The sequence below is a fragment of the Carlito syrichta genome, unplaced genomic scaffold, assembly GCF_000164805.1.
Source record: "Carlito syrichta isolate Samal-C Ts95f unplaced genomic scaffold, Tarsius_syrichta-2.0.1 Scaffold153648, whole genome shotgun sequence".
NCBI classification, from domain to species: domain Eukaryota; kingdom Metazoa; phylum Chordata; class Mammalia; order Primates; family Tarsiidae; genus Carlito; species Carlito syrichta.
This window is the reverse complement of record NW_007097744.1, coordinates 546,716-570,971: the sequence shown is the minus strand read 5'-3', so window position 1 is coordinate 570,971 and position 24,256 is coordinate 546,716. Positions and strand designations below refer to the sequence as shown.

At 44.6% G+C, this 24,256-nt stretch overlaps 1 protein-coding gene across 1 annotated transcript; it reads left to right on the top strand.

Annotated features, from left to right (window-relative positions):
- The first annotated feature begins 7,998 nt into the window (after nt 1-7,998).
- PIRT (phosphoinositide interacting regulator of transient receptor potential channels) lies at nt 7,999-22,929 on the top strand. Its single transcript, XM_008050774.2, has 2 exons — nt 7,999-8,157; nt 22,378-22,929. The coding sequence occupies exon 2, from the start codon at nt 22,516-22,518 to the stop codon at nt 22,927-22,929; it is 414 nt and encodes a 137-aa protein (XP_008048965.1). The 5' UTR covers nt 7,999-8,157; nt 22,378-22,515.
- The last annotated feature ends 1,327 nt before the right edge of the window (nt 22,930-24,256 follow it).

Genomic DNA, 24,256 nt, shown 5'->3' with positions numbered 1-24,256 from the left:
CATGAGTCACCCTGAGCCAGAAACTTTCAGCTAAGCCGTTCCCAAACTCTTGACTCAAAGAAACTATGTTCAATAGTAAGTGTTTATTGCACTAACATCTGCTAAATGTGGAGATACTTCGTTGTACAACATTAGATAATGAATACAAAGGGGGACTATGAAATATCAAATATGGTCAGCACTGAATCATAGACTGATAGTTTTTCACCAAAATCTATTTTCCACTTCTTTGAGCTCACAGCTGGACTATTTCTCATCTGCTCTTGCTGTTGGATGTGGCCATGTGGTCATGTGACTAAGTCCTCTCCAATGGAATGTGAAAGTAATATATACCACTTGCAGGCTTGGCCAAAAAGATTTGCGTATGCTCCTCCATTTTTCCCTTCCAACCTGTCTATGACTATTGGTGGTATCTACAAAAAAATCATGGTGCTGATCCTCATTTGAGGAAGAATCAGTGAGGAGTGAAATCACCATGGTATTTAGAGGTGGGAAATCATGTCCTGAAAGAATGAGTTAATAGAATATACTTGTGTTGTCATTGTTTGGTGGCCCAATACAGCCTGCCTTGCTGTGGTATTCAGGATTCTGGCAGAGGCTGAGCACATTTCTTTCTACTGAAAGTTAGAGAAACACCCTTTTGAGCAGCTTAAACAATAAGGACGTGGATTATCTCATGCAAGAAATCCAAAGGTAAGCTGCTTCCAGGCCAGGATGTCCTGCCTCCCACCCCACTTCTCTGCAATTCTCTGGACTCTGCCTGACACTGAGTATCTCTTCTTCTTTGACCAAGCTCTTTCTGTGGTCACTGACTAATCCTCACACCCACAGCACTTTGAAGAGTTACCAAGGTCTAAGTTCTTTCCACGGCTAAGATGTTGGTCCAGTGCTTTTCTTTTTTGAAGGATCCTAACACTGTTCCCCTTTGCAGTATAATGCCCACAATGCTCCAAAGAGTGAATGCTGTGTTCATCTCAGACCAAAAAGGATAAAAAGTTATTGGAGTACACCTCTCTTGATAAAACCCCTTCCATGTGGTGTGTTCACTGATGTTCTTAGTTAGAACCCACCCTGGCTGAACCCAAGGATATGCATGGGCCCTGCCTCCTGAAAAGCCACGGTGGACTGGCCCAGACACTAACAAGAACAAAAGGGCATGTCACACGGCTGGTAGAGCTAAGATAAAAGTCTAAAGAGCAGAAAGGCCTTCTCCATCCACTCCCATCTGCATCATTCCCCATCACCACTACCTCAACACTAGGCAAAGAGATGCTATTTGTGTCATATTGGGGCAAGAATGTCCTGGATTGAGAGGAAGGAAGAGAATCAGGATGTGTGTTATTCTACTAGGGTCATTATAACAAAATATCATAGACTGGGTGATTTAAACAATAGAAACTTATTTTCTCACAGTTCTGGAGGCTGAAAGTTCAAGACCAAGGTGCTAGCACTCTTGGTTTATCCTAAGTCTTCTCTCCTTAGGATGTAAATAGCTGCCTTCTCACTGTGCTCTCACATGGACTTTCCTCTATGTAGGGGCATGAGCCTAGTATCTCTTCCGCTTCTTATAAGGACACTAATCCTTTGGATTAGATGCCCACACTTATGATCCCACTTAACCTTTATTACCTCCTTAAAGGCCTTTTCTCCAAATTCAGTCACATTAGGGGCTAGAGTTTCAACTTATGAATTTAGGGGGGACACAATTCAGCATATAAAGGGAAGAAAACATAGATGCTGGTGGTTTCCCAAGGCAAAGACCCTGTGCCTGACCTGAGACTCATATTGATGAATAATTCAGGTTCATTTGGGGGAAGATACAGCAGAGAAGACCAAAGTTCTTCCTGCCAGTGGAGCTCCAGAAAAGAGGCAGGCTAGTGACTGGATCCTAATGAGAAGCAGCTGTTTACATCACTAGAGCATGATCACTTCTAATAGCTGCTCAGCAATTCACTGTACCCAGAGGCAGTGTGGAGCAACAAAAGGATTTCTGAGGACCCATGAATGAGTAGAAGCAGAGTTGAGAGCCTCTAGTCCCTAAAAGGCCATAAAGATGGGAACCAGTGGAGAGGCTAAGCTACGCTCGGCCTGTGGAGGAGACCAGCTACGGATGACTTGAAGATGAGACCTCCCCCTCCATCTGCACCTGCAGCTCCCTCACTACCACCATTACTGCCGCCATGACCATTTCCACCATCACCATCGCCAGCTCTGCCCATACCAATAACACCTCCACCTTCATCACTTTCAGCTCCACCAGCTGCAAAACTAAAGCCACCACCTCCCACAGCAACAACACTATCATCAGCACGCTCACCACGAACACTGTCACCACCACTGCTATCCTCACCATCACTGCCACCTCCACCACCACTGCGAACACTTCTACCTCTGTCATTGCTACCTTCTCCTCCACAGCCTCTATGGCCCCACAGACTTTACTAGCTTCACCGCTTTCACAGGCTCCACCACCACCATTTCCACTTCCAGCTCCATCATCTTCTCCACTTCCACAACCACCACAACTATGTCCACCATCACGTCCACTTCTGCCACCTCCACCACCCCTATCGCTTCCATCATTCTCTTCTCCAGTTCCTGTATGCCCCTCATCCTAGCCATCACCTTTTTGAGGAAGCCTCTCCACTTACCACACTTGGCCAATCCTCCTCTCTGTTATCAAGAGCACAACGCAAACATAACTGCACTGGAGAGCTTTTCCTTGCCTCTTTCTCCACATAAGTTGTATGGTTCTCTTTATTTCCAGTACTTAGCCAAAAACAGTGCCAGGCATGTCATAGATCCATAATCAGTATTTGACCGGGAGAGGACTGTATTAAATTTTTAATGAGTCAAAAACTACAAAGTCTTGATGATTTGAAATTCTGAAATTGCAGTGAATATTATTGTGATATTGTATTTATCAGCACACATTGTGGAATTTGATCTTCTAATTTCCAGTCTCAGAGTGAATTACCAGGCCAAGGATGGATCCCTGGACAAGAAGTGACCAAGGAATACTTGAAGTTAGATAGCAACACTACTTAAAACTCACCACTAGATGGCAGCCGCACCCCAGGAGCAGGCCACTTGCGCCCTCTGGCCACACCCCTGAGCCCGGCCTACGCGCCCCACTCGGCCTGGCCCTTCCTAGGAAGGGGCAGGCGCTAGCAGATCTTGATCGCCCTGGGAACTGCCCTCACTTCTTCCCGCCCTTCCACTCTTAAGTCCTGAGCTCTACCAGTCCCTTCATTCTTCTCGTCCCCAACTCCCCATTATAAAATCCCCACCGCCTACCTAGCGCTCCAGACGCCCCATGCAGGGCCAGGCCGGCCACTGTCTCTGACATTATCTGCTCAATCTGCCAGAGAAAGAGAAGGAACAGGATCCCCCTTGAGTCTCCCTGGAAGGAAGGATTAGGACCCATTGCGAATTGTCTCATGTGTGAGGCCAGAGCAGACAAGGAGGAAGAGGGACAAACAGAGAGAAGGAAAAAACTTCAGAAGAGCCAAGAAGAAAGAGAAAAGCAAACATGGAGGTACCCTGAGGAATCTGCTTTTGGAACATCATCCTAGGTGCTGTGTAGCTTCCAGAGGAGCTGCCAGGGAGACCAATTAGGGAGAGATCTTCACTTGAGTCTCAAGAGGACCAAGGGGGCCACACCAAAAGAGACTTCGAGCCATAGAATCCCACCTCCCTGGCCATCCCCCCACCATGGGAAGGGAAGAGAAAAGCAAGGACAAATTTGGGGGACACAGGTGGAAGGTGGTGGCCCCTCCAGGAGCTGTCCGAGTTGAGTAATTGCTTTGCATGACTTTTCTTGTCTCCATTAGAAAGAGCCTAGAGTCTTGTGGGAAAAGGTGGCTTCCTTTCCCCAACCCTCCCAAACCTCCTCCCCCTGGAGCCGCTCCCTCCAAGCTTCCTCTGTCTCCTTATCTTGCTCTGTTCTTGGGCACAGTCTGGGACTCCCTCTGAGCAGAGTTTCCCATAGTAGTGGGGTTTAGTTTTGTTTTGTTTTGTTTTTCCTGTCTTCTGTGTTTGTTTAGGATAATGTGCTGCCTGATGGTTATAGACTATGATCAAAAGATACCAAAGCAGAGAGAAAGACAGGGATGTCAGCATAGGCGCTCTGTTCGGCTTGTTATCCCCACAGCCAGTACTGGTAACCCACTCCAGACTCCCTCCCACAGTTAAAATCTCATTCCCTCTCTGCACTGGCATTGGCAAGAGATACGCAGGGCCATCACTTCCTCTCAAGAGGACTCAGAGGCCTGCCTTTAATCAGAGGGTTCCTATTTCTTATTCTCCCTGCCTTGGTGTGAGAGGCAGGAGGGGAGTGGTGGGAATGATCACTGCATCCCAAGTCTTCAGTCTTGGCAACCTGTCCCAGTGTCATAATGGAGAAGAAGCAGATCTAAAATGCAGCCCTGCCTATGGCATAGGAGGACCGAATGGCAAGCAGGTCAAAGCCCTCTGTAGAGTGCAAAGTACTTTATGAATACTCACATGGCCATCTATTGGTTGGGCATCTCTTCTGGGCCAGACCAAGGCACCATATTAGGATCTGGGGCCACAGTAGAAACAAAGACACAGGCCTTGCAGAACAGAGAAATGCATGAAATGACACCATGAGGAAGGAAGCAGGCGAAAATCCAAAATGCAGGCAGTTGTCTTGGTCAAAAAAAACCTAATATCTTCAATAAATAAGTGGTATGAAAAAGGGGGAAAGGTTTTCAAGGTGAAAGAAATTTCCGAGACATAACTACTACAAGTATGAACTGGAACTTGTTTGTATCCTGCTTTGAAGAGTCTTACCTACAAAAAGGTAGTTTTGAGACCACCAGGGACAGGTGAATATGGAATGGGTGTTAACATTAAGGAATGCGTAAACTTCAAGTATAATTAGGATGGCACTCTGGTTATTGTTTGAAAAAAGAGGAAAGGGAGGAAGTCATCTGTTAGAAAAGCACGTCTCTACTTGCAAGGATTTACTCAAGAAGAAATGCCTGGGATTTACTTTAAAATACGAAATAAAATAAAATACAGTTGACCCTTGAACACTGCAGGGGGTAGTAACAAATCTGAGTGTGATTTTTCACTCCCCCAAAATCTGACTACTAATAGCTTACTGTTGACCAGAAACCTTACCAATAATATAAAGTCGATTAACACATAAATAGGATATTGTCAACACATATTTTATACATTCGTGACTTATCTAATTTTTTTAATTTTTTGATATTTATAGGCTACATGGTTCATGTGTGAGTCTTTTCAAATGGTCACAAATCTCAAAAAAATTTTCAATATATTTCCTTTTAAAAATTCATATATAAGTGGACCCTTGCAGTTAAAACCCATGTTGTTTGAGAGTCAATTGTAAATGTACAAGAGAGACAAATAAAAAAGAATGAGCATCGATAATGGTTGAAGCTGGACTGTGGGGTTAAGTCGTGTGGGGGGGACTTAAGTCGTGTGTGTGTGTGTGTGTGTGTGTGTGTGTGTGTGTGTTTAAATTTACCCATAATAAAATTTTTTATTTTAAAAAATATTCCAAGGAATTTGGAGGACGGGGTGGAGGCAGACAGACAATCATCACAAAATATAATGGACCAGAAGAACAACTGTGAAGACCCAGAGAAGGGAGGATGCAGAGAGAGGCCAGACAAATTAGATTAGGTAAATGAAGATAGGCAAAAAGAACATTCCAGAAGGAGAGACCCTGTGTGCACAGGGACAGAGACCCCAAACAGCATGCCACTATCCAAAAGTTTAAGTAAGGTAAACTTACTAAGGTAACCGGTTTTTGCTTGGAACGTTCCTGATTTTAGCCCTGAAAGTCCCACATCTCAGGAAACCTATCAGTCCCTGCTAGCCTGGGTGTCTGGTGACTCTGCTTTACCATTGTTGCATGGATCACCACACTGCTCAGGTGAGGAGGGCACAGAGCTGAGGTGGAGTAGCTGTGAGCTACTGGTCTGGGAATTAGGGCATTCTGGATAAGAGGCCAAGAATGATCCCCAGGCAGTGTCCATAACCATTTTTCGGCCCTTTTTACACCAGAACTGTAATAGCAACCTCTTCTTCCCAGGACACTGGAGTCAACTGCCCAGGAACCACACGGGCTTTTCAGGCCTTCTCCTCTATCCTGCTAGAAAGAAGCCCACAGAAAACACAGCTTCTACCCTGGACACTCTCCTCTGACCCTAAATCAAGCCACATTGTGTGTGTGTATACATATATATATATGTATATACATATATATATGTATATACATATATATGTATACACACATATGTATGTATGTTATATATGTTATATATATATATTCTTTAAGCACTTGCTATGAATATTTTCTGATTTAATCCTTGCAAAAACTCTATGATGTAGCAATCATCACATCCCATTAATGAGGAAATTAAAGCCCAGAAAAGTAATTTGTCCAAGGTCAAATACAGTGATAGCAATATACCTCATATACCTATCTCATGGTTGTGTGGGGAATACGTAAATTGTCATATATATAAAATGCGTAGAATGATGCACAGAGGGAGTATAGGTCAGGGTTTAACTCTTGTGGATGGTATTACTACATCACACTGCCACGCCCTACAGAGGGTGGGAGAATGCCCAGACATTCGGACTCTGGAAATAATGAATTACTTGATTTTGCATTGCAAAATAATTCACCCCAGGGTTCCTGCATAAGCCTAGCCATTTAGTTTTACAAACTGATTTGGGTATAATGTCCCCACCTAAGGCAAATCCTGTGACATCCTTAAAAGCTTTCAAAGTCAAGTTCCCCTGACACTCATCGCAGGCCTCCCATTGCCCATTTCCCTGAACAAAGATGCTCATCTTCCACAGAGGAGGGTCAGCATGATCTTCCATGGCAGCTCAGAGGGCAAGCTCAGTCCTCTAGCTCCCTGTTTCTTTAGCCATGGATCACATAGCAGCCTCCAAAGAGCACTCCAGTCTGGGAATCTCCTGTTCATTTTCCAGTTGAGAAACTCAAGACACCAGAGATAGAGAGTCCCATGCCTGCCTTGACCTTCAGCTTCCCTGGATCCGTCCTGGGAAAGCCCTTCCTGCAGACTACAGAGGAATCCCCTCGACGTACTGTTCCCAGTAGACACCTGGCACCCTAAGAAGCAACAGATGCCTACAGTCTCATGTTAGTATGGACGAGACCAGGGGCTAGTCGAGTTTTCAGAGTCGTAGTCAATTTTGCTGATCCCAGTTTACCCATTAACATCTTGAGAACTGGAAACTTGGCAGCTCACACCAAATTTCCCTGACACAGTCTGGTTTATAAAGACGGAGTCCCTTTCCCCCCCATGCAGTGATAGCCATCACTCTTTCTCATCGCCGTAGCAGTAGGCATCTCAGGAAAAGCAACAGGGGCATTGTCGGGAAAGACTGGAGGAGCAAGGGAGAACAGGCTGCTTTGCCTCCATTTCAAGAGATGTCTGGACCTGGGATGGGAGCGGGTTCTGCTATGGGCTCCTGGCATTTTATAGCAGGCACTGGAAAGTTCCCAGGAATATCCCTGCCAAATTGCAAGGAAGGGTATTTCATAAGTCTGTGTGTTCCTTCTCCAACATCCAAAACAGGGTGCCCAGATCCAGTTATTAAGACCTGCACTGAACAGAACCAGTGTAACCTCTGAGTCAGTCATAGGTTATAATCCACTCTTTAGCAACTCATCACCACCACCATCACTATCACACACCTTGACCAACCCAGAATCAGCGGGTCTTCTGATTTCTGAGCCCAGGTCAGGAGAAGTCGCCCTGCCCAGGCACCAACCAAATGTGTGCCTCCACAGAAACTTGAAGACAGACTGCGGAGAAGCATCATGAATTTTTCACAAGATTCATCTAATAGTGTCTGAGCAGAGCTGAGAAAGCCACATTCCAAGGGCCTGTGCCAGCAGCTCGCAAAGAGTTAACCCATTAGGCCATATCCTGGTGAGCTCATCCCTGCCAGAGCCTGCTCAGTTGCTGGGATCCGCAGCACACTTCTGCATGTGGCCAGGGTGGCTTTCTCCAGCTGGGATGAAGGACTTGAGCAGAAATTCATTGCTGGCTTCCTCCCTGCACGAGCTCCAAGTGATTCCGGGGTCCTCCGTCCTCCCCGGGGATATCATCAAGGACAGTAAGTAAGGAGGGAACGTTCCCCTCTGCCCTTCCTTTCATCTCCCTAGAGGAAGGAGTTGACTTTAACTTTGCTTTAGAGCACATTGAGTCTTTAAACTGGAGTTGGAAGGCAAGCGTGAATGACAGGCAGGAGAGGGGGCTGTGCCCTGGGAAGGGGAGAAGCCAGCTGCAAGCAGGCTGAAGGGACTGCCCACTGGGGATCCTGGCAGACAGTGGTGGCACGGAGGAGGGGATTTCCTCTTGCTGTGCACGGGAGAGAAGGGAATTCATGTGTAGAGGGCTGCTTCAGCCCTGCTTATACAGCATACATACAGCCTTCACCCTTGGCAGCCATTGGGGGTAAAGGATATTCAGGGACCCAGGTGGAGACAGGAACCAAAAAAAGGCAGACAGCAGTGGAGAGCAAGGCCACCCTTAGACCCCAGAGTACATGGGCGGGTCCTCAGGCCTAGGCTGCCCTCCTGGGCACCTCACGTCAGACCCTCCCTCCTGCAGGTGCAGCAGGCGCCTGGGACAGGTGCCAGGAAAACAAGGTGGAGCACGCTGGCTGGCTTGGGCGGTCTTCAGTTCAGAAAGGGGGAAACAAGACAGGCAGGTACATGAAAACAGACAAAGACATGGCTCAGTTGTGTGCCGTGAGGACCGTGTATCCGGGTCAAGCCAGACATGACCACACACATTTCCACTCAAGCTATGTTTCCACCCTGTCTGGGCACCAGCTGGATAGCTTGAAGAGGGAAGTAAGTGGCACCCTCTAGGTTGACTATGACCTTTGGAAAACTTCCCTTCCTAGAAGTACTGTAATCAGGTGATCGATGGGTGGCCGTGGCCGTGGTGACATCAGCAGCATATTCAGAAAAGCTCTCACCTTTACTCTGTCAGCCCAGGCACTGGCCCCTACTCACCTTATCAGAGGGGTGGATGGTCACCAACTGAATGTCCTGGCGAAGGGAGGACAGCATGGCGGGAGAAGATAAGAGGTCTAGGGGTGAGCATTGACAAGCTGGAGCTGGGTGGGGCCTCCAGGGGGCAGACAGAAGGACCCTCCACTTCTCACTCATGCTGGAGATTCTTCGGGAGTAAGAAATTGTATCATTTCTGCCACTTCCATCCTGTGACCTGCCATCCCCTACTGTCCCCCCAGGCTCTGCTGGTTGACCCAGCCTTGCAGCAGTGAGGTAATGAGTGCCTCTCTCCTCTACATTAGGTCTGTGCAATTCCCAGAATAGCCTGACTCCTATCAAAACTCTGTAGATAGAGAGGCCTGGAAGGGAGAAGCTTGGGAAGGGTCAGATAACTCCAAGCCCAAGCACAGTAGCACAGTGGGACCTTTAAAATATTAGGGTTTCCAGATGTGTTACAGGATGCTCAATTCAATTTGAATTTCTGATAAACAATGGATAAATTTTAGTTTATGAATGTCCCATGCAATACACACAATATTGGAACATTCTGGGGTTTTGTTGCTGTTGTTGTTGTTTTGGTAGAGATGAGGTGTTATTTGCCCAGGCTTGTCTCAAACTCGTGGCCTCGAGTGATCCTCCGGCCTTGACCTCCCAAAATGCAGTGATTACAGGCATGAGCTGCTAGCTCAGCCAGAACATTCATATACTTTAAAAAAGTATCTGTTATTGATCTGAAACTCAAATTTAGCTGCACACCTCATAATTTTATTTGCTAAACCTGGCAACCCTCTTAATATTGACCACACTTCAGCACATTCAAAGGAGGATGGCTTCAGGGAAGGACTGGAGAGTGAGTTCCGGATGGAGATGTACAGATACAGGGATGATAGGATGCTAGGAAGAAAGGAAGTGAAGAGAAAAAGGCAGGGTTTACCCTTGCAAAAGATCGTGAGCCTCAGCTTTCTTATTCGTAGGGTGGGAATGATATTAACAGTGCCACCCTCAAAGCCAAGAGGATTAAAAGAGACCCTTCAGGTGAAGAAAGTAGCACATGCCAGGCATTTTATGCTCCATTTGTGGGATGGTGACAGTGATGGTTTTGTGGCCACCCTGGGGGCCTCTTGCTGCTTGCTGGCGCCTGCTCAGGGTCCTCAGCTTAAGTTGCCAGGTCCTCAGCAGCTCCATCCAACAGCCCTAGGCCTAAGCCCTCCACCAAGGTAGCTGCCACTGCAGTTCTGTTCACTGCCTGTGCCCCAGCTCAAGCATTCTCCCAATCACTCTTTCCCTAACCCGAAAAGAAAATTAAAACTACCCTGAAGAGGAGACAGACAGACTGTAAAACTCACATTCCAATCCTGATGCTCTATCCACCTGTCATTCACCTGTGAGTAACTTTGAGCAAGTCACTCAAACCTCTCTGATCCTCAGTTTCTTTACCTGCAAAATAGGGTAAAAATGTACCTTCGGTGACGTGTCGGGAGGTTTAAATGAGGAGAGGCAGATGAGTACAGTTCCCGGCACATACTAAGCATCTGACAAACAATAATTATTATTGTATAAAAAGTATCAATGCTCCCAAGAACACCGCTTGGGCCTTTGAGAAGCAGCTCTGATACCTCGGAGACTTATGTAAGAACTTCAGCCAGCAGAAGGCAGCACGTCTTGGCAAGGTAAGCAGTCAGTTAGGAGGAGTGTGTCCTGCCTTTTCCCTTCATAGCTCCCTCTATGGCCCCCTTAGGAGCAGTCTCCACCCTACCACCTTGCTCAAAGATCAAAGGGGATTGTTTACAGTCAGATGGGAAGGAACAGGAATGGTGACTTGGCTGGGTTCGAACCTTCTATGACCTCAACCAGAAACTGAAAAAAAACAAATTCACAGGGTAAACTGCTTTGCAAACCCCGCTCTTTCCCCTTCTACTATAAATCTCCTATTTATTTAGGCATTTAATAAATGTTTACTAGCCTCCCTAGCCTCCACAAAGCACTGGGTTACTGCTCATGGCATAGGGAGTCAAGAAGGACCCAGCCCAGCCCCTCAAGGAATATGGAAGGGAAGAAAGAGCTTCCAATCCTGTGAAGTCAGATACATATGTGGTCATCTGCAGGGGAATAATTTACTTAATCCATTGTTCCCGTTAAGTGGTACATTTCAGACACTCAGGAATCGACTGAAGAGAAAAGTATTTGGACCTCATTATCTCAGGCACTCACTGTTGTTCACCAGCTTGTACGCTCTCAGCTCCTAACCATATCTTGGGGGATGAATATAGGAGTGTGTGAGGAAAAACTAAAAATGTTCCAGTCAGTTCTCCCTCCTCTCATTTGAGGCGTCTCTTCACTGCCATTGACCGAATGAGCTCCTCTTCAGGAAAGGGGCTTTGCCTCAACCATGTTTGTCTAGCAAAGGGTCTGGCATACAGTAGTTGCTCAAAAAGTGTTTGCTACAATGTTGGTGAGGAAATAGTCAATAGCCAGACACTGAAAAGATTTGTGTAGGCAGAGCCTCCAACTATGGAGATGGTTCCAAATACACACTACAAATAGGTAGACTATTCTAATAAGATTGAGAGTCCTAAGACTGGGCACGATGGCTCACACCTATAATCCCAGCACTTTGGGAGGTTGAGGTGAGAGGATTGCCTGAGCCCAAAGGTTCGAGACCAGCCGCGGCAACATGGTGAGATCTCATCTCCACAATAAATCAAAACATTAGCTGGGTGTGGTGGCACATGCCTGGGGTTCCAGCTACTTGGAAGGCTGAGGAAGAAGGATCGCCTGAGGCCAGCAAGTTGAGGCAGCGGCGGCTGTGACCATGCCACTGCACTCCAGCCTGCGACAGAGTGAGACTCCTACTTAAAAAAAAAAGATCAAGAGTTCTGTTGAAACCTCCCTTCTGGATACGTTCATTTAGCCAATCAAAGTCAGTCTTTGCTCTGTCCAAGGCTCCTTGGCTCCTGAAAATCTGTGTTTTCCTTCAAGGGATGGTGTCTTCCCAGAGACAAGATGCAATTCTTATTCTTGTTTTCTATCTTTCTTTCTCTCTGTTTCTATCTCTATCTCTCTATCTCCTGTTTCCAATTCCCAGTTTTTCCAAGATGCACCTTCTCGTCCTTTCAGGATTTGCTTTTCCTTAGAATCAGTTAACACAATCTCCCCCATATAGTCAGGTGATTGCCTCACCTCACAAATTTCCCTTTGCCATCTCTGCCCTATTCCACTTCTCCCTGCCTGTACCCCTACTTTCCTTTTCTGGGGTGATGTGTCTCCTGCCCACACCCTACTCTGAATCTCCATGTCTCATCATTCTGCGTCAGCCATGATCAACATTCTTCCATTTCTAGTTAAGCTCTACTTCCACCTGTTCCTTAGTCCGCCCTACTCAATTGTTATTATTAAGACTTTCACAGTTCGTTTATATGGGGTGTAATTTATACACAGTGAAATACACAATTCTTAACGTGCCATGTTTAGTGGATTCCCCGTGTAATCCACACCAATATCACCACATAGAACATTACATCTACCACAGAAAATCCCCTTATGTGTCTTCCAGTTAGTTCCTCTTCCCTGCCTTAATCACTTTTCTGAACTTTGTCATCTCAATGAGTCCCAGCTGGACCTAGAATATTATATACAGTAAATGGAAACATACAGTATATGTACTCGTTTATATCTGATTTCTTTCACCTAGCATGTCTGTAAGACTTATCCATGCTGTTGTGTATATCAGAAGTTAGATCCTTTTTATTGCTTAATAATACTCCATTGTGTGAATTACAACCATCCTTTCTTCTGTTGATGTTATTTTATCTTTTTTGGCTATTATGGACAAAGTTTCTATGAATATTCCTAAACATGTCTTTTTGTGGACATATGTTTTCATTCCTTTTAGACAAACGAATAGTTAGGTATGGAATTGCTGGGTCAAAGGGTAGGTGAATATTTGACTCCATTAAAAATTACCACATTTCCACAAGCCATGTATGAGAACTCTGGTTGTTTTACCTTTTCATCAACGTGCGGTTTTGTAAGATTTTAAATTTTTAGCCATTCTAGTGAACATTGGTGATAACTCATTGTGGTTTTAATTTGCATTTTCCTATTAAATATCAATGTCAAACACTTTTTTTAATAGATGTCTTGTTCATCTATTATCTTTCAATGGGTCCATTTAAATATTTTGCCCATTTTTAAAATTGGACTCTTTGTCTTTTTAATTAACAAGGTTTGACATTGTCAGATACATATTTTCTAAATCTTTTCTCCCAGTCAGCTTGTCTATTCATTTCCTTTTTGATGTCTTTTAATGAACCAGCATTTTAAATTTTGATGAAATCTAACTTATTGATTTTTTTTCTTTCTCTGTCTTGTCTAAAAAAATCTTTGCCTGACACAATGTCACCAGGATATTTTCTTTTTTCACCAAAAGCCTTATAGTTTTAGCTTTTACATTTAGATTAGGTCCACAATTTATCTCAGATTAGTTTTTGTTGATGGTGTGAAGTGAGGTCAAGTTTCATTCTTTTTTCATATGAATATCTAGTTGCTCCAGCACCATTTGTTGAAATGACTACCTTTCCTCACTGAATTGCTTTGGTGCATTAATGACAATCCATTGTCTTCCCTGTGTTTTTTACCTTCTTTTCTTCCCTTTCTTTGTCTTATGTCTCTATTCCTACCACATTTCCACATAAGCTATGAATAAATTCTTCCTTCAAACCAGGAAATGGGGCTCACTTACATAACCAGATATCATCACTTCAGGATTCTGGGCATCTCAGATGTCTCCTCAGACCCTCTCACATCCAGGTCAAGGCCAAGGGAGCTGGGAGTCCCCTTTGCCCGGACCCCACGATGGAGCAAGTCCCTTGAGAGTCCAATTTGTCTCCTTGCAGAGAGGCCTAAAAGATCTCTCATGTGCCAGGGGATTTCTAGGATTTATTTCTTCGGAAATCAACTCTTCTTGCTTCTCCTCACAAAAGTATGGGTCTGCTTCTTTATTCCTTGTGAAATACAGGGCTCCTGCCCTCTGCCTTGAAGTAAGAAAATTCACTTATCCAAATGTTTCCCCAGAACAGGTGGGAGGCACCTGCTACCTGCAACCACATCTCTGCCATTCCACACCTGGGTGGGGGGCTCAAGAGAAACCCTTGTGTTTATTTCCAAAGAGAATAAACTGCAAGTTGATGTGAAAGCCAATGGCAACCCTCTTAATTCTTTGTTTAATGGAGACATTAAAAAGCAACTAACTTCCAGACACAGAGGCAATTTTAATAACAGTAGCTGTCGTTTCATGATGCCTTATCTTCTAGAAAGGAGCCCATACTTTCTTGTGGAAACTTTTTAAAGAACAATGGCCCATGGAGTGACCATACCTGTCTCCCAGGCAAAAGATGGAATCATTTCTCAGTGACGTCAGAGGCTCTCCGGATTTTTTCCCATACCATTGATCCTGTTGCTTCCGTTTTCCTTTCCCTTCTTTCATGCCCTCTAGACCTCATGGCCCTTCACAAACAAATTCCTCCAAGTCCTAAGCCTCTCCGTGATTATTTATCCTTCCTTTGACTTGTACTAAATCTAGGACTCTCCTAACAACACAACTCTCCGTCATAGGTGTCCACTCTCCAAAGCCTTCCTAGGAAGAAGCCTCTCAGTCTTCACTCTGCAAACCCTAGGCAGCATCCTCCTAACTCCTCCCAATGCTCCTCCAGGGGCTGCTTCTCCATTCCTCCCCCATAAAAATCTCCTTTCCTTCAAGAGTTCTAGTAGGTCCCTATGGAGAATTGCCAGATTTAGCAATAAGCATACAGGTCACTACAGCTTCAAAAAAATACATCCCCTTCTTATTTTCCAAAAAAAAATTTTTAGTTTCAGAAAAACAATACATGCTTTTTTAGTGTAAGTGCCCCATGCAATATTTGGATTATACGTATACTAAAATTACTCGTTTATCTCAAATTCAAATTTTACTGGGTGCCGTTTATTTTATCTGGTAACACTATCCCTATTCCACCCACCTCTGTTAACTAGAACAATCCAGGCAAGCCCTAATTTTTTTAAGAACTTTGCATGTGGGTTCACAGTCTTCCTACCAACCAAGTCCTGCCATCTCTATCTCCCTGATCTAGAAGCCTCCAATCTGTGCACTTCTTGTCATCTCCATTGCCACAACTGAACTCCAGGCCACTCTTGTCTCTCATCTGAACTGCTGCAGCAGCCTCTCAATAGCTGTCTGTACTGATTAATCCTGGTTTCCTGTATCCCCTCTCCATCCTGAAGCTGGAGTGATTTACCTAATATGAAAATGAGATCACATTATTCCTCTCACTGAATCTCTTCATTGCTGTGCCATTGCACTTTTTTTTTTTTTTTTTTTAGAAAGCAGGATTTATTGAGAGGACAGAAAATCTCCCACGGTGGGAGGGGACCCTAAGAGGTTGCCTGCCATTGCACTCTTAACCATGGCACCCAACACCATGACAGAGGTCAGCAAACTTTTTCTGTAAAGGACCCCATAGTGAATATTTTAACTTTGTGAGCTATAGGGTCTCTGTTGAAGCTACTGAAACTGTAGTGCAAAGGCTACAGATAATTTTTTTTTAGATTAGAAAATATAGTTTATTTAGAAAGCAAATTGAAGAAAGAGAGAAAGAGGAGATTCACCTCCCCCAAGGTAGGGGAGAGAGTCAAGCTTAAAAAAACATGGCCTGGCCATAGCTCAAAGAGCATATGGTCACACCATAGCTTAGCAAGGCAATGGCCGGCTGTAGATAATTTATAAACAATGAGTTTTAGCTGCATTCCCCTACCCTCACATACTTTATATAGAACACCAAAATTTAAGTTTCATCTAATTGTGATGTAGTACAAAATACTATCTTCTTTTGATTTTTTTCAATCATTTAAAAAAAGTTTTTTTAAGCCATTCTTGGCTTGCAGGTCTTACACACCCAGGTGGTGGGGGCCACAGTTGACCAACCCCTAGTCTGTACGATCTGGCTTCTGCCTTCATTTCCACCCCATCTTTCAACAATCTCCTCACTCAGCACTCAATAGGCACTCTAGTCTGCAGCAAAACCGAATTCCCTACAGTGTCCCCTATAAGTTACTCTCTCATGAGTCTCTCTGTCTAGAATATCTCCCCATGCCAACTCTAACACATACTAATCCTTTAGGTTTCCTCCAAGAAGTCATTCCTTCCAGGAGGTCTACTGAGGGTCCCCAAGACTGACTTCACTGCTCCTTTGTACTTTGACAGTGCTCTGTGTTTAACCTGAGCTGCCCACCACATTCTATGAAAGATGTCTGCTTCCTCCTCAGAGCCTACAAGCTCCAAAGACCTGACATTGTACCCTCTTCACATCGGTATTTCCAATGCCCAGTTCCATGTTTGGCACATAAGAGACCTCAAATGAATAGTTTCAGTTAAACAAATGAATTAAAATTGTAACACAAAAGAAAAAGTATCCGCCAAAATAGGTAGAAACTGGCTTTGCTATGTACACTCCTTTCAGAAGTCTCCCAGCTCATCATCTTTGCTCTGCAGGTGTATGCAGTTGATTTTACCTTAAATGGCAGGAACTATCTAGAGAACACTATACGGGTTGACGGAGGGAAAGCCACAGATCTCTAGGGATGGACCTGTGTGTGGGAAAAAGAAAAGGGATCATGATTCACACTGAGTTCGAGGCATATCCAGTCCATGGTCAGATTTCCCTAATTGTCCCAAATGTCTTTCTACAATTGGTTTATTCTAATTAGAATCTAAAGAAAGGAACATCATTGCATTTAATGATATATTTTCATTATCTTTGTTTATGTATTTTATTCCTGACCTCTCATAGCACAGACCATTTTACCTGTTTTTTAATTGTATGTAAATAGAATCACATAGCATGTATTCTTTTTCTGTCTGGCTTCTCATGGTGGGCATCAGGTTTGTGAGATTCTACTGTGTAGTTTCCTTGTCGTGGCTGTATAATCTCAGAAGAGGACTGCTTCAAGGCGCCAGCCTACAGCCTGCTCTGCCCTGCTTATGTGGTATAAATAAGTCTCCACCCACTAAGTCTGCCTTCTGACTTCTATGGGAGAAGGACCCATCCACCCTTCTCAAATTGCTGCCCTGGAGCAAATCAACATTCCAATCTGTCCTTAGCTTAGGAGGTTCTGCATCTCCAGCTTTCCTGGCTCTTCCACAGGCCCGGCCTCTCTCTGAGTCTCAGTCCTTGCCCACTTCTAGAGTGTCAAGACCTTAAAGAAAGCTGAGTATATTCATTTGAAGGAGTGGGGGGATGCTGTGACAAATTACCACAAACTTAGTGACTTAAAGGCCAAAAGTCCAAAACCAGCTGGGTTGGTTCTTTCTGGAGGTTCTGAGGAAAATTCCATCCCATGCCTCTTCCCTAGCTTCTTGGTGTGCCTTGGCTTATAAAAGCATCACTTTCACCTCTGTCTCATTTTCACACAGCCTTCTCCTCTATGTGTCAAATTTTCCTCTTCTTTGTCTTATATGGGGCCAGTCATTGGATTTAGGATCCACCCTAAAGTAGGGTGTTCTTGTCTCAAGATCTTTATCTTAACTATATCTGCAATGATCCTTATTCCAAAGAAGGTCACATTCTGAGGCTCTGGGTAGACATACCTCTCAGGGGCCACAATTCAACTCATTACAGTGAGTGAAGTATCCTCTGAAACACACAAATTATACCCCCTAACTTAACTGAAATATTAAAGGGTAATTCTCACTAGATCAGCTACCCAAGTGTCACGTCCCCCATAGAGACACAGCACCTGGTCCAAGTATTCTCAACACCTGCTAAGTGCCAGGCTGTGAGCCAGGTGCCATGGAGTGGATGAGAAAAATCCAGCCTCTGCCCTGAAGACATTTGCAAACCACAGGGAGGAAAGGCTGCCATAGAGCAGTGGTTCTTCAGCTTTGCCCCGAGGAACTTTGGCAACTTTGCCCCGAAGACATTTTTTATTGTCATGATGGGGGTGGGAAGGAAAAGGTACTACTGGCATTTAGTGAGTAAATGCCAGGGTTGTTGCTAAACATCCTGCAATACAAACATTCAACAACCCTATAGTCCCCCATGGCAATGATTATCCGAACCAAAATGCCATCGGGGCCCCTGTTGAGAAAATTTGGTATAGAGAAAAATGGAATCTTATTGGGACTTCAATGAAAGGTTATAAAACTTATACATCCCTTGAGTTGGTGATTTTCTGGAAACCTGAATTCTCAGAATTCAAGTTGATTCACCATCTATAGACTTATCTAAAATAGCTCTAGAAGTCACCTAATCCAACTCCCTCGTTTCATGGGTAGAAAAGTAGGGCCCTAGAGGGGGGCAGAAATGATTATAACAGCAACCAGGACAATTTCATGAACACCTATTGTCTCTCAGTGTCAGACAATGTAGTTGTGTTTTTGAAATCTGGCAATCACAACCACCCGATGAGGTAGATACTCTATTATCCCTGCTTTATATAGAGAGCTAGTAGGCTCAGGGACTGAAGTGACCTCATCAAGGTCCCACAGTTTATATGTGGCAAACTGGATTCAAACAGTGTTTTCTCTGGTGCAAAGACCTGGATCTTTTTGTCACATTCAGCTGCTGTAAGTCAGTTTAATGACTTGCTGGAACTGTGAATGAGTAGGCTTAATTTTTCCCATTACAGAGTTCCTTCCCCTGTCCTGCCCTGCCTTTCCCCTTCTGTTTATAGTTGCTCCTTGCTTCCTGCCTGATCACAGTTAGAAAGAGGAGGGAGGGAGGGGAGGAGACAGAAGACACAGTTCTTACCCTTGCTTAGGGAAGAGAACTGCTTCTCTTTTAGTCACCACCTAGAAATGCATCTCTGCCTGCCCATTCCCTCTCCCAAGGACCCATCCTTCTTCCCAAGTAAATAAATAAATTAATCGCTCTTTGAGGTTTTGTGAATCATTGCTAGATAAATAGATAAATGAATGGATGGATGACTGGACAGACGGACATCTTTGTAGATTGGCCAACTTTTTTCTTGGCAAGTACAGATACTAACAAAACCAATATTCCATCATAGATATTTCATAAAATAACGAATGTTCCAATGCCAAAAAAAGAAGGAAGGACCTAATCTTAGAATTAAAATAATCCTCTGAATTGAATAAATGTAACATTAGGAAAAACTTACAATGGGATTCTTCTTGCTCACACTGTGCAGTGGATCAGTATTAAAGAATCATGAATCTAAGTCATTCCATTTTCAATGAGAGTTTACTACAAGATGAAGTTCCAAAGTGAAAAACTCAATATTCTTGTAGTTGAAGGACCCCTGTAGATTCATGTAGTTGAAGGAGTCATCCAGACCAGGTGTGGCGTATTGCGAGATGCTTGGAGGTCAAAGACCTTGGCCTGAAACCTAACACAGTCATACATGAAGTTGGGAGACAGAGAGGGGGGATGTAGTTGACCAAGCTCCTAAATCTCACTGGGCTTCAGTTTCTACCCTTTCAAAATGAGACTAATGACCACCCCACAGAGCCAGAAAAGAAGGTGCTAGGTGCTTCTAGCAGGCCCAGTTGTCCCGTTTCCCTCTCAGAATCTGGTAGCCCATTGCCCTGGCAGTGATCCCTACCTCCAGCTGTCATCTGGGAGTGAGGCCCCTCACTCCCAGATGACAGCTCACAGGAGCAGGCTTTTCCCTGCCTAGTCCCAGCTTTCTTTTCTGGCACCACTAAGAATCACTGCATTTCAGTTCCTTTATCACAACTTTCCAACATCAGGAAACAGCAATCATACCAGCCCTGGGTCTTCATCACAAAGGCTATCCAGAAAAAAAAAAATCCTGCTGAAGATAATCAAACGTCCTCATATGTAACTGGGTTGCAATAACCAACACAAGATTTCATAACACACATTATGATCCCTTTCCTACCCCCAAGTCCATAGGGAAAAAGATCCCCTTTTAAATGACTACTTAACTTATGCAAATATACCACAGGATCCAAAAGGAAGCAAACACCAGGTGCCTATGGTTACAAAAGAACATCATCAAATCCCCTCTCTCTACATGAGTGTATATGAATGTGAATATCTAAATTCTAAAGGCACTGGTAATTTTATAGTTCCTATTTCCACTTGTCAAAGGGAAGGGTTCTGTACTTGCTTGTTCTGGAGAGTGGAATCATCATGCTTTGGGGAGGGTGGGAATACTAGTCCAGGGGTTTCAGACCTGAGCAGCAAAGAGTGGAGTGGACAAGGTTGGAGGGATTAAGCTGAAATTAACATTGTAGAAAGGACTGATGAGAACACATTCAATAAAGGACCCTTCTCTATGCCGAAGTGTTTTGGTTAAGAGGAAGAGGCAGGTCGCTGAGCATCGGGCCTTGGGAGCCACCAGTTTCAGACACCATCTCTTTTACTCTGGGCCAGTAATAAGATTTCCAAAAATATACCCACCTTCTCCACATTTGGGTCTGACTCTAGCCCTCTAACAGGCACGCTATTTGGAGTGGGGAGGAAGATTTCATTGTGACTTGAATGAATAGCTCACTTTCCCCAGTAAACTTTTTGCTGTTGAAAGAAATCTCTCACATCCCACTCACAAAGAGAAATTTGTAAAAGCTGATGTGAGTAGGGCCTGAGGTAGCCTAGAAACATAAAAGAAGTCAGAGGAAGAAGCCCAGGATACTCGTAAAAGGAAGAGCATAGAAACCAAGGGCCAGAGGCAGGAAGGAAGACAAGTACAAGCTTGGGAGAGTGCTGCTTGAGAAAAATTATCCCAGGCAGACCGGGGTCACTCAGAAAAGTGAGACATCTTGTGAACTCAGGATACAGGAGGAGAGAGCAGGTATCTTGGTCCTGGAGAGCAACAACCTCCTGAGCTTACTTCAGGGGAGTCACCAGGCTTCTACTAGAAGAACCTGGCTTGTATATGTGTGGCGGGTCCTGCGTTTGTCCTTAGTGACCAGTAAAAGGGAGAGGAGGACAAAGAATGGAGGGAGACAAGGAGGAGAGAACGGAGGGAGACAAGGAGGGGGACCTTACTCATTTGATTAAAGATACACAGAATCTCTTGAGTACAGGCACTTTGGGCATCAACTCAAAGAAGAATCAGGTCAGTAACTTGGTGAAAACCTCTGGGCAGGGGATCTGGGCTCTCTGGACCTCCCCTTCCTCTCAAACAAATCCTATCCTCAGGAAAGTCTCTAATATCAGTCATCTACATGGTATTACTTAATTGTAATAGACAGGCATTTGCACTTGAACCCACACTTCCCATTATGAAATAATAGATTTTAATCTCACATTAAAGGAATATGAGAAAGCACTGTTCTGGTGGAAAAGCATTTGGCAGAGCAGCAGTGCTTCTTCGCAGCTCTGAAATTGCTCCACATAGGTGACCATCCATCTCCCCTGAGTGGGGGCCAGGAGATAAGGGAACCCCCACGACTGAGAGGTGTGAAGATGGGCTCTAAATGAGACATTGGAATCGGCTGTTGAGTGAGACTCCACACCTTTGCAAGCTTACAAATGGGAAGGGAGAAGTCTGCCTTGATGTGATTAACATGGAAGGTGGGGGAAGGTGGCATCTAGGTCTTAGAAAGTCATACTGTGTGCCTGAGACATCACTGTCCTGTGCTGACAGATCAAGTGCAATCCCAGGCTGCACTCAGCGGTGCTCTCCAGCCTATACACAGCCTGGAGAGAAAAGACTGGGTTCAGATCTGAGCTCTGACTGTTCCTTATCCTGTCATCTTTAACAAGTAGCTTCACCTCTTTGAGCCTTCGTTATCTCATCGGTAGAACAGGACTAATGCGTAATTCACAGGGTTATTGTGAAGCTTCAATGTGATGAACAAAGTGTTTGGTGCAGTGCCTGGTACAGCATGCATATACAAGCATTTATGTGTAAAGACTCACTATTCTAACAGGCAAATGATGCCACTGAGGGAGAGCTAGCTATATGCTAAGCATTGTTCCAAAGCATTCCATGTCTTAACTCATTTTACCCTTTTGAAAATCCTGTGAGAGAAGTAGTATTATTATTATCCTCATTGTATAGATAAGGAAACTGAGGCACAGAAAGGTTAAGTAATTCTCTCAAGATCACACAGAAAGTGATGAGTCTGAAAATGAAATGCCACTCAATATACTGTCGCTTTTATATGTCATTTCATTTGTAAAATGGTATCACTGTTTCCTGTTTCAAATATTTAAAGTACTTGATTAAAGTGATATTATATTTATCTTTCAGAAGATAATAATACCATGCCAGTTTGGGTGGTTTCTTATTTATGTGAATTTCATTTGATTTCCATTTGGCTTTAGCACAAAGGCCCTGTTTACCCTCCACTGAGAGTTGGGTTGGAGATGGATGCTGAGTATAGACACAGTGCAGGAGGATTCTTTTGTCTTCACTCTTGTTTCTAACTGTTGCTGGTACTAGGTGCCCGGTCCTGAGCAGCCATGACGACGGAGGTTCTCCCCAGTGCTCTGGAGGTCGACGAGAAGTCTCCAGAAGCCAAGGACCTACTGCCCAGCCAGACTGCCAGTTCCCTGTGCATCAGTTCCAGAAGTGAGTCTATCTGGACCACCACCCCCAGGAGTAACTGGGAAATCTACCGCAAGCCCGTCGTCATCATGTCCGTGGGAGGTGCCATCCTGCTCTTCGGCGTGATAATCACCTGCTTGGCCTACACCTTGAAACTGGGTGACAAGAGCCTTACTGCCCTCAAGATGATAGGCCCTGCCTTCCTGTCCCTAGGACTCATGATGCTGGTGTGTGGGCTGGTGTGGGTGCCCATCATCAAAAAGAAACAGAAGCAGAGACAGAAGTCAAGTTTCTTCCAGAACTTCAAGTCATTCTTCCTGAATCGCTGATGGTGATTTCTGTGGTTACTGTGTCACCTTGACCAGAAGGAGATCTGATGACCCACATCCAACATCCCCACCTCCTCCGTGGGGTGGCATGAAACTGATCCAGGCAAACTCTCTTCCAGGCCATATGGGAAAATTAGAATTCAGGGCTCCACCCTCTATCCAGTCAGGGAATGTTGCTGGATGTATCTCACTTGGTCTTTCTTTTATGACATGCTTCCCATAGATCCTGGCCATAATCTTTCTTTCTGTCATTTTTATCCCCTGCTCCTGCAACCAGGCATCATTCATTTAACTCTCTCTGCCAAGTGCAATGCATGCTGGGAAATTCCTTGGGGGTGGGCTATGCCCCAGGGAGAGCCTCATGTTTACATATCTGAGTGCCTGAACTGGATTTCTCATCTACATCCTTCTGGAACCAAAATGGACTAACAGAGGTCCTTTGCAAAAAAGGAAGAGAAGACAGAGTTCTGACCCACTGGGTCTGACAGTCCCAACTCCTTTAGTGGGTGAGACACTGACTTGCATTTCAAGAGGTCACAAATATCAAACATTCCAAAGACTGAACAGTGAAGGGAAGCCAGGGAAATAACACTCTCCAAGATGGCACATCTCCCTGGACATGACTGTAGGAGTTAGTCAGCCAGGAAAGTTTAATTTCCAATTATATAGTATTTACAACAGAGGCAATAGGGTAGGCTAGAAGATGTCACAGTCTCCCCTTGACCTTCTAACACTTTCTCATTGCTCATTGACTACTTTTTTCTCTGAACTTGGCCATTAACCAATGACAAATGCATGTTTCCCTAACTTCTTTCCTCCTACCCCTGCCTCTACTCCTGAGTCTAGAACAAGATGGTAGAGTACAGAGAAATTTTGTAAGATTGCTTTCCCCTTCATCAAGGTCAAAACTAGAGGACCAAATTTCATATCTGAATGACCTATAGGTTTCTAGAGAGAAAATTAGCTTTAAAAAAATCTCAACTTCTGCTATCTCTGCTCCACCCCTACCCCCACTCCCCACCAGTACCAAAGGAGCACATACTTATTAAGTGTGCTCTGGGCCAGGCCCTGGGTTGTAAACAAAGTGCAGTCCTACTCTCATCTTGCTTTCCAAATTGAGAGAAACAGCCAAGTCAGCAGGTGATTAGACTATTCTGTGCTGAGTTCTTGACGGGAGAAATATAGATGGTGGTGGGAACACAGGAGGTGTCTACCCCAGACTTGGAGAGGACGGAAAGATCCCTGGAGGCCATGTCATCCAAGCTAAGAACAAAAGAGAAGAGATGAGTTAGCAAAGAGGGAAAAGGGAAAGCATTGGAGGCAGCAG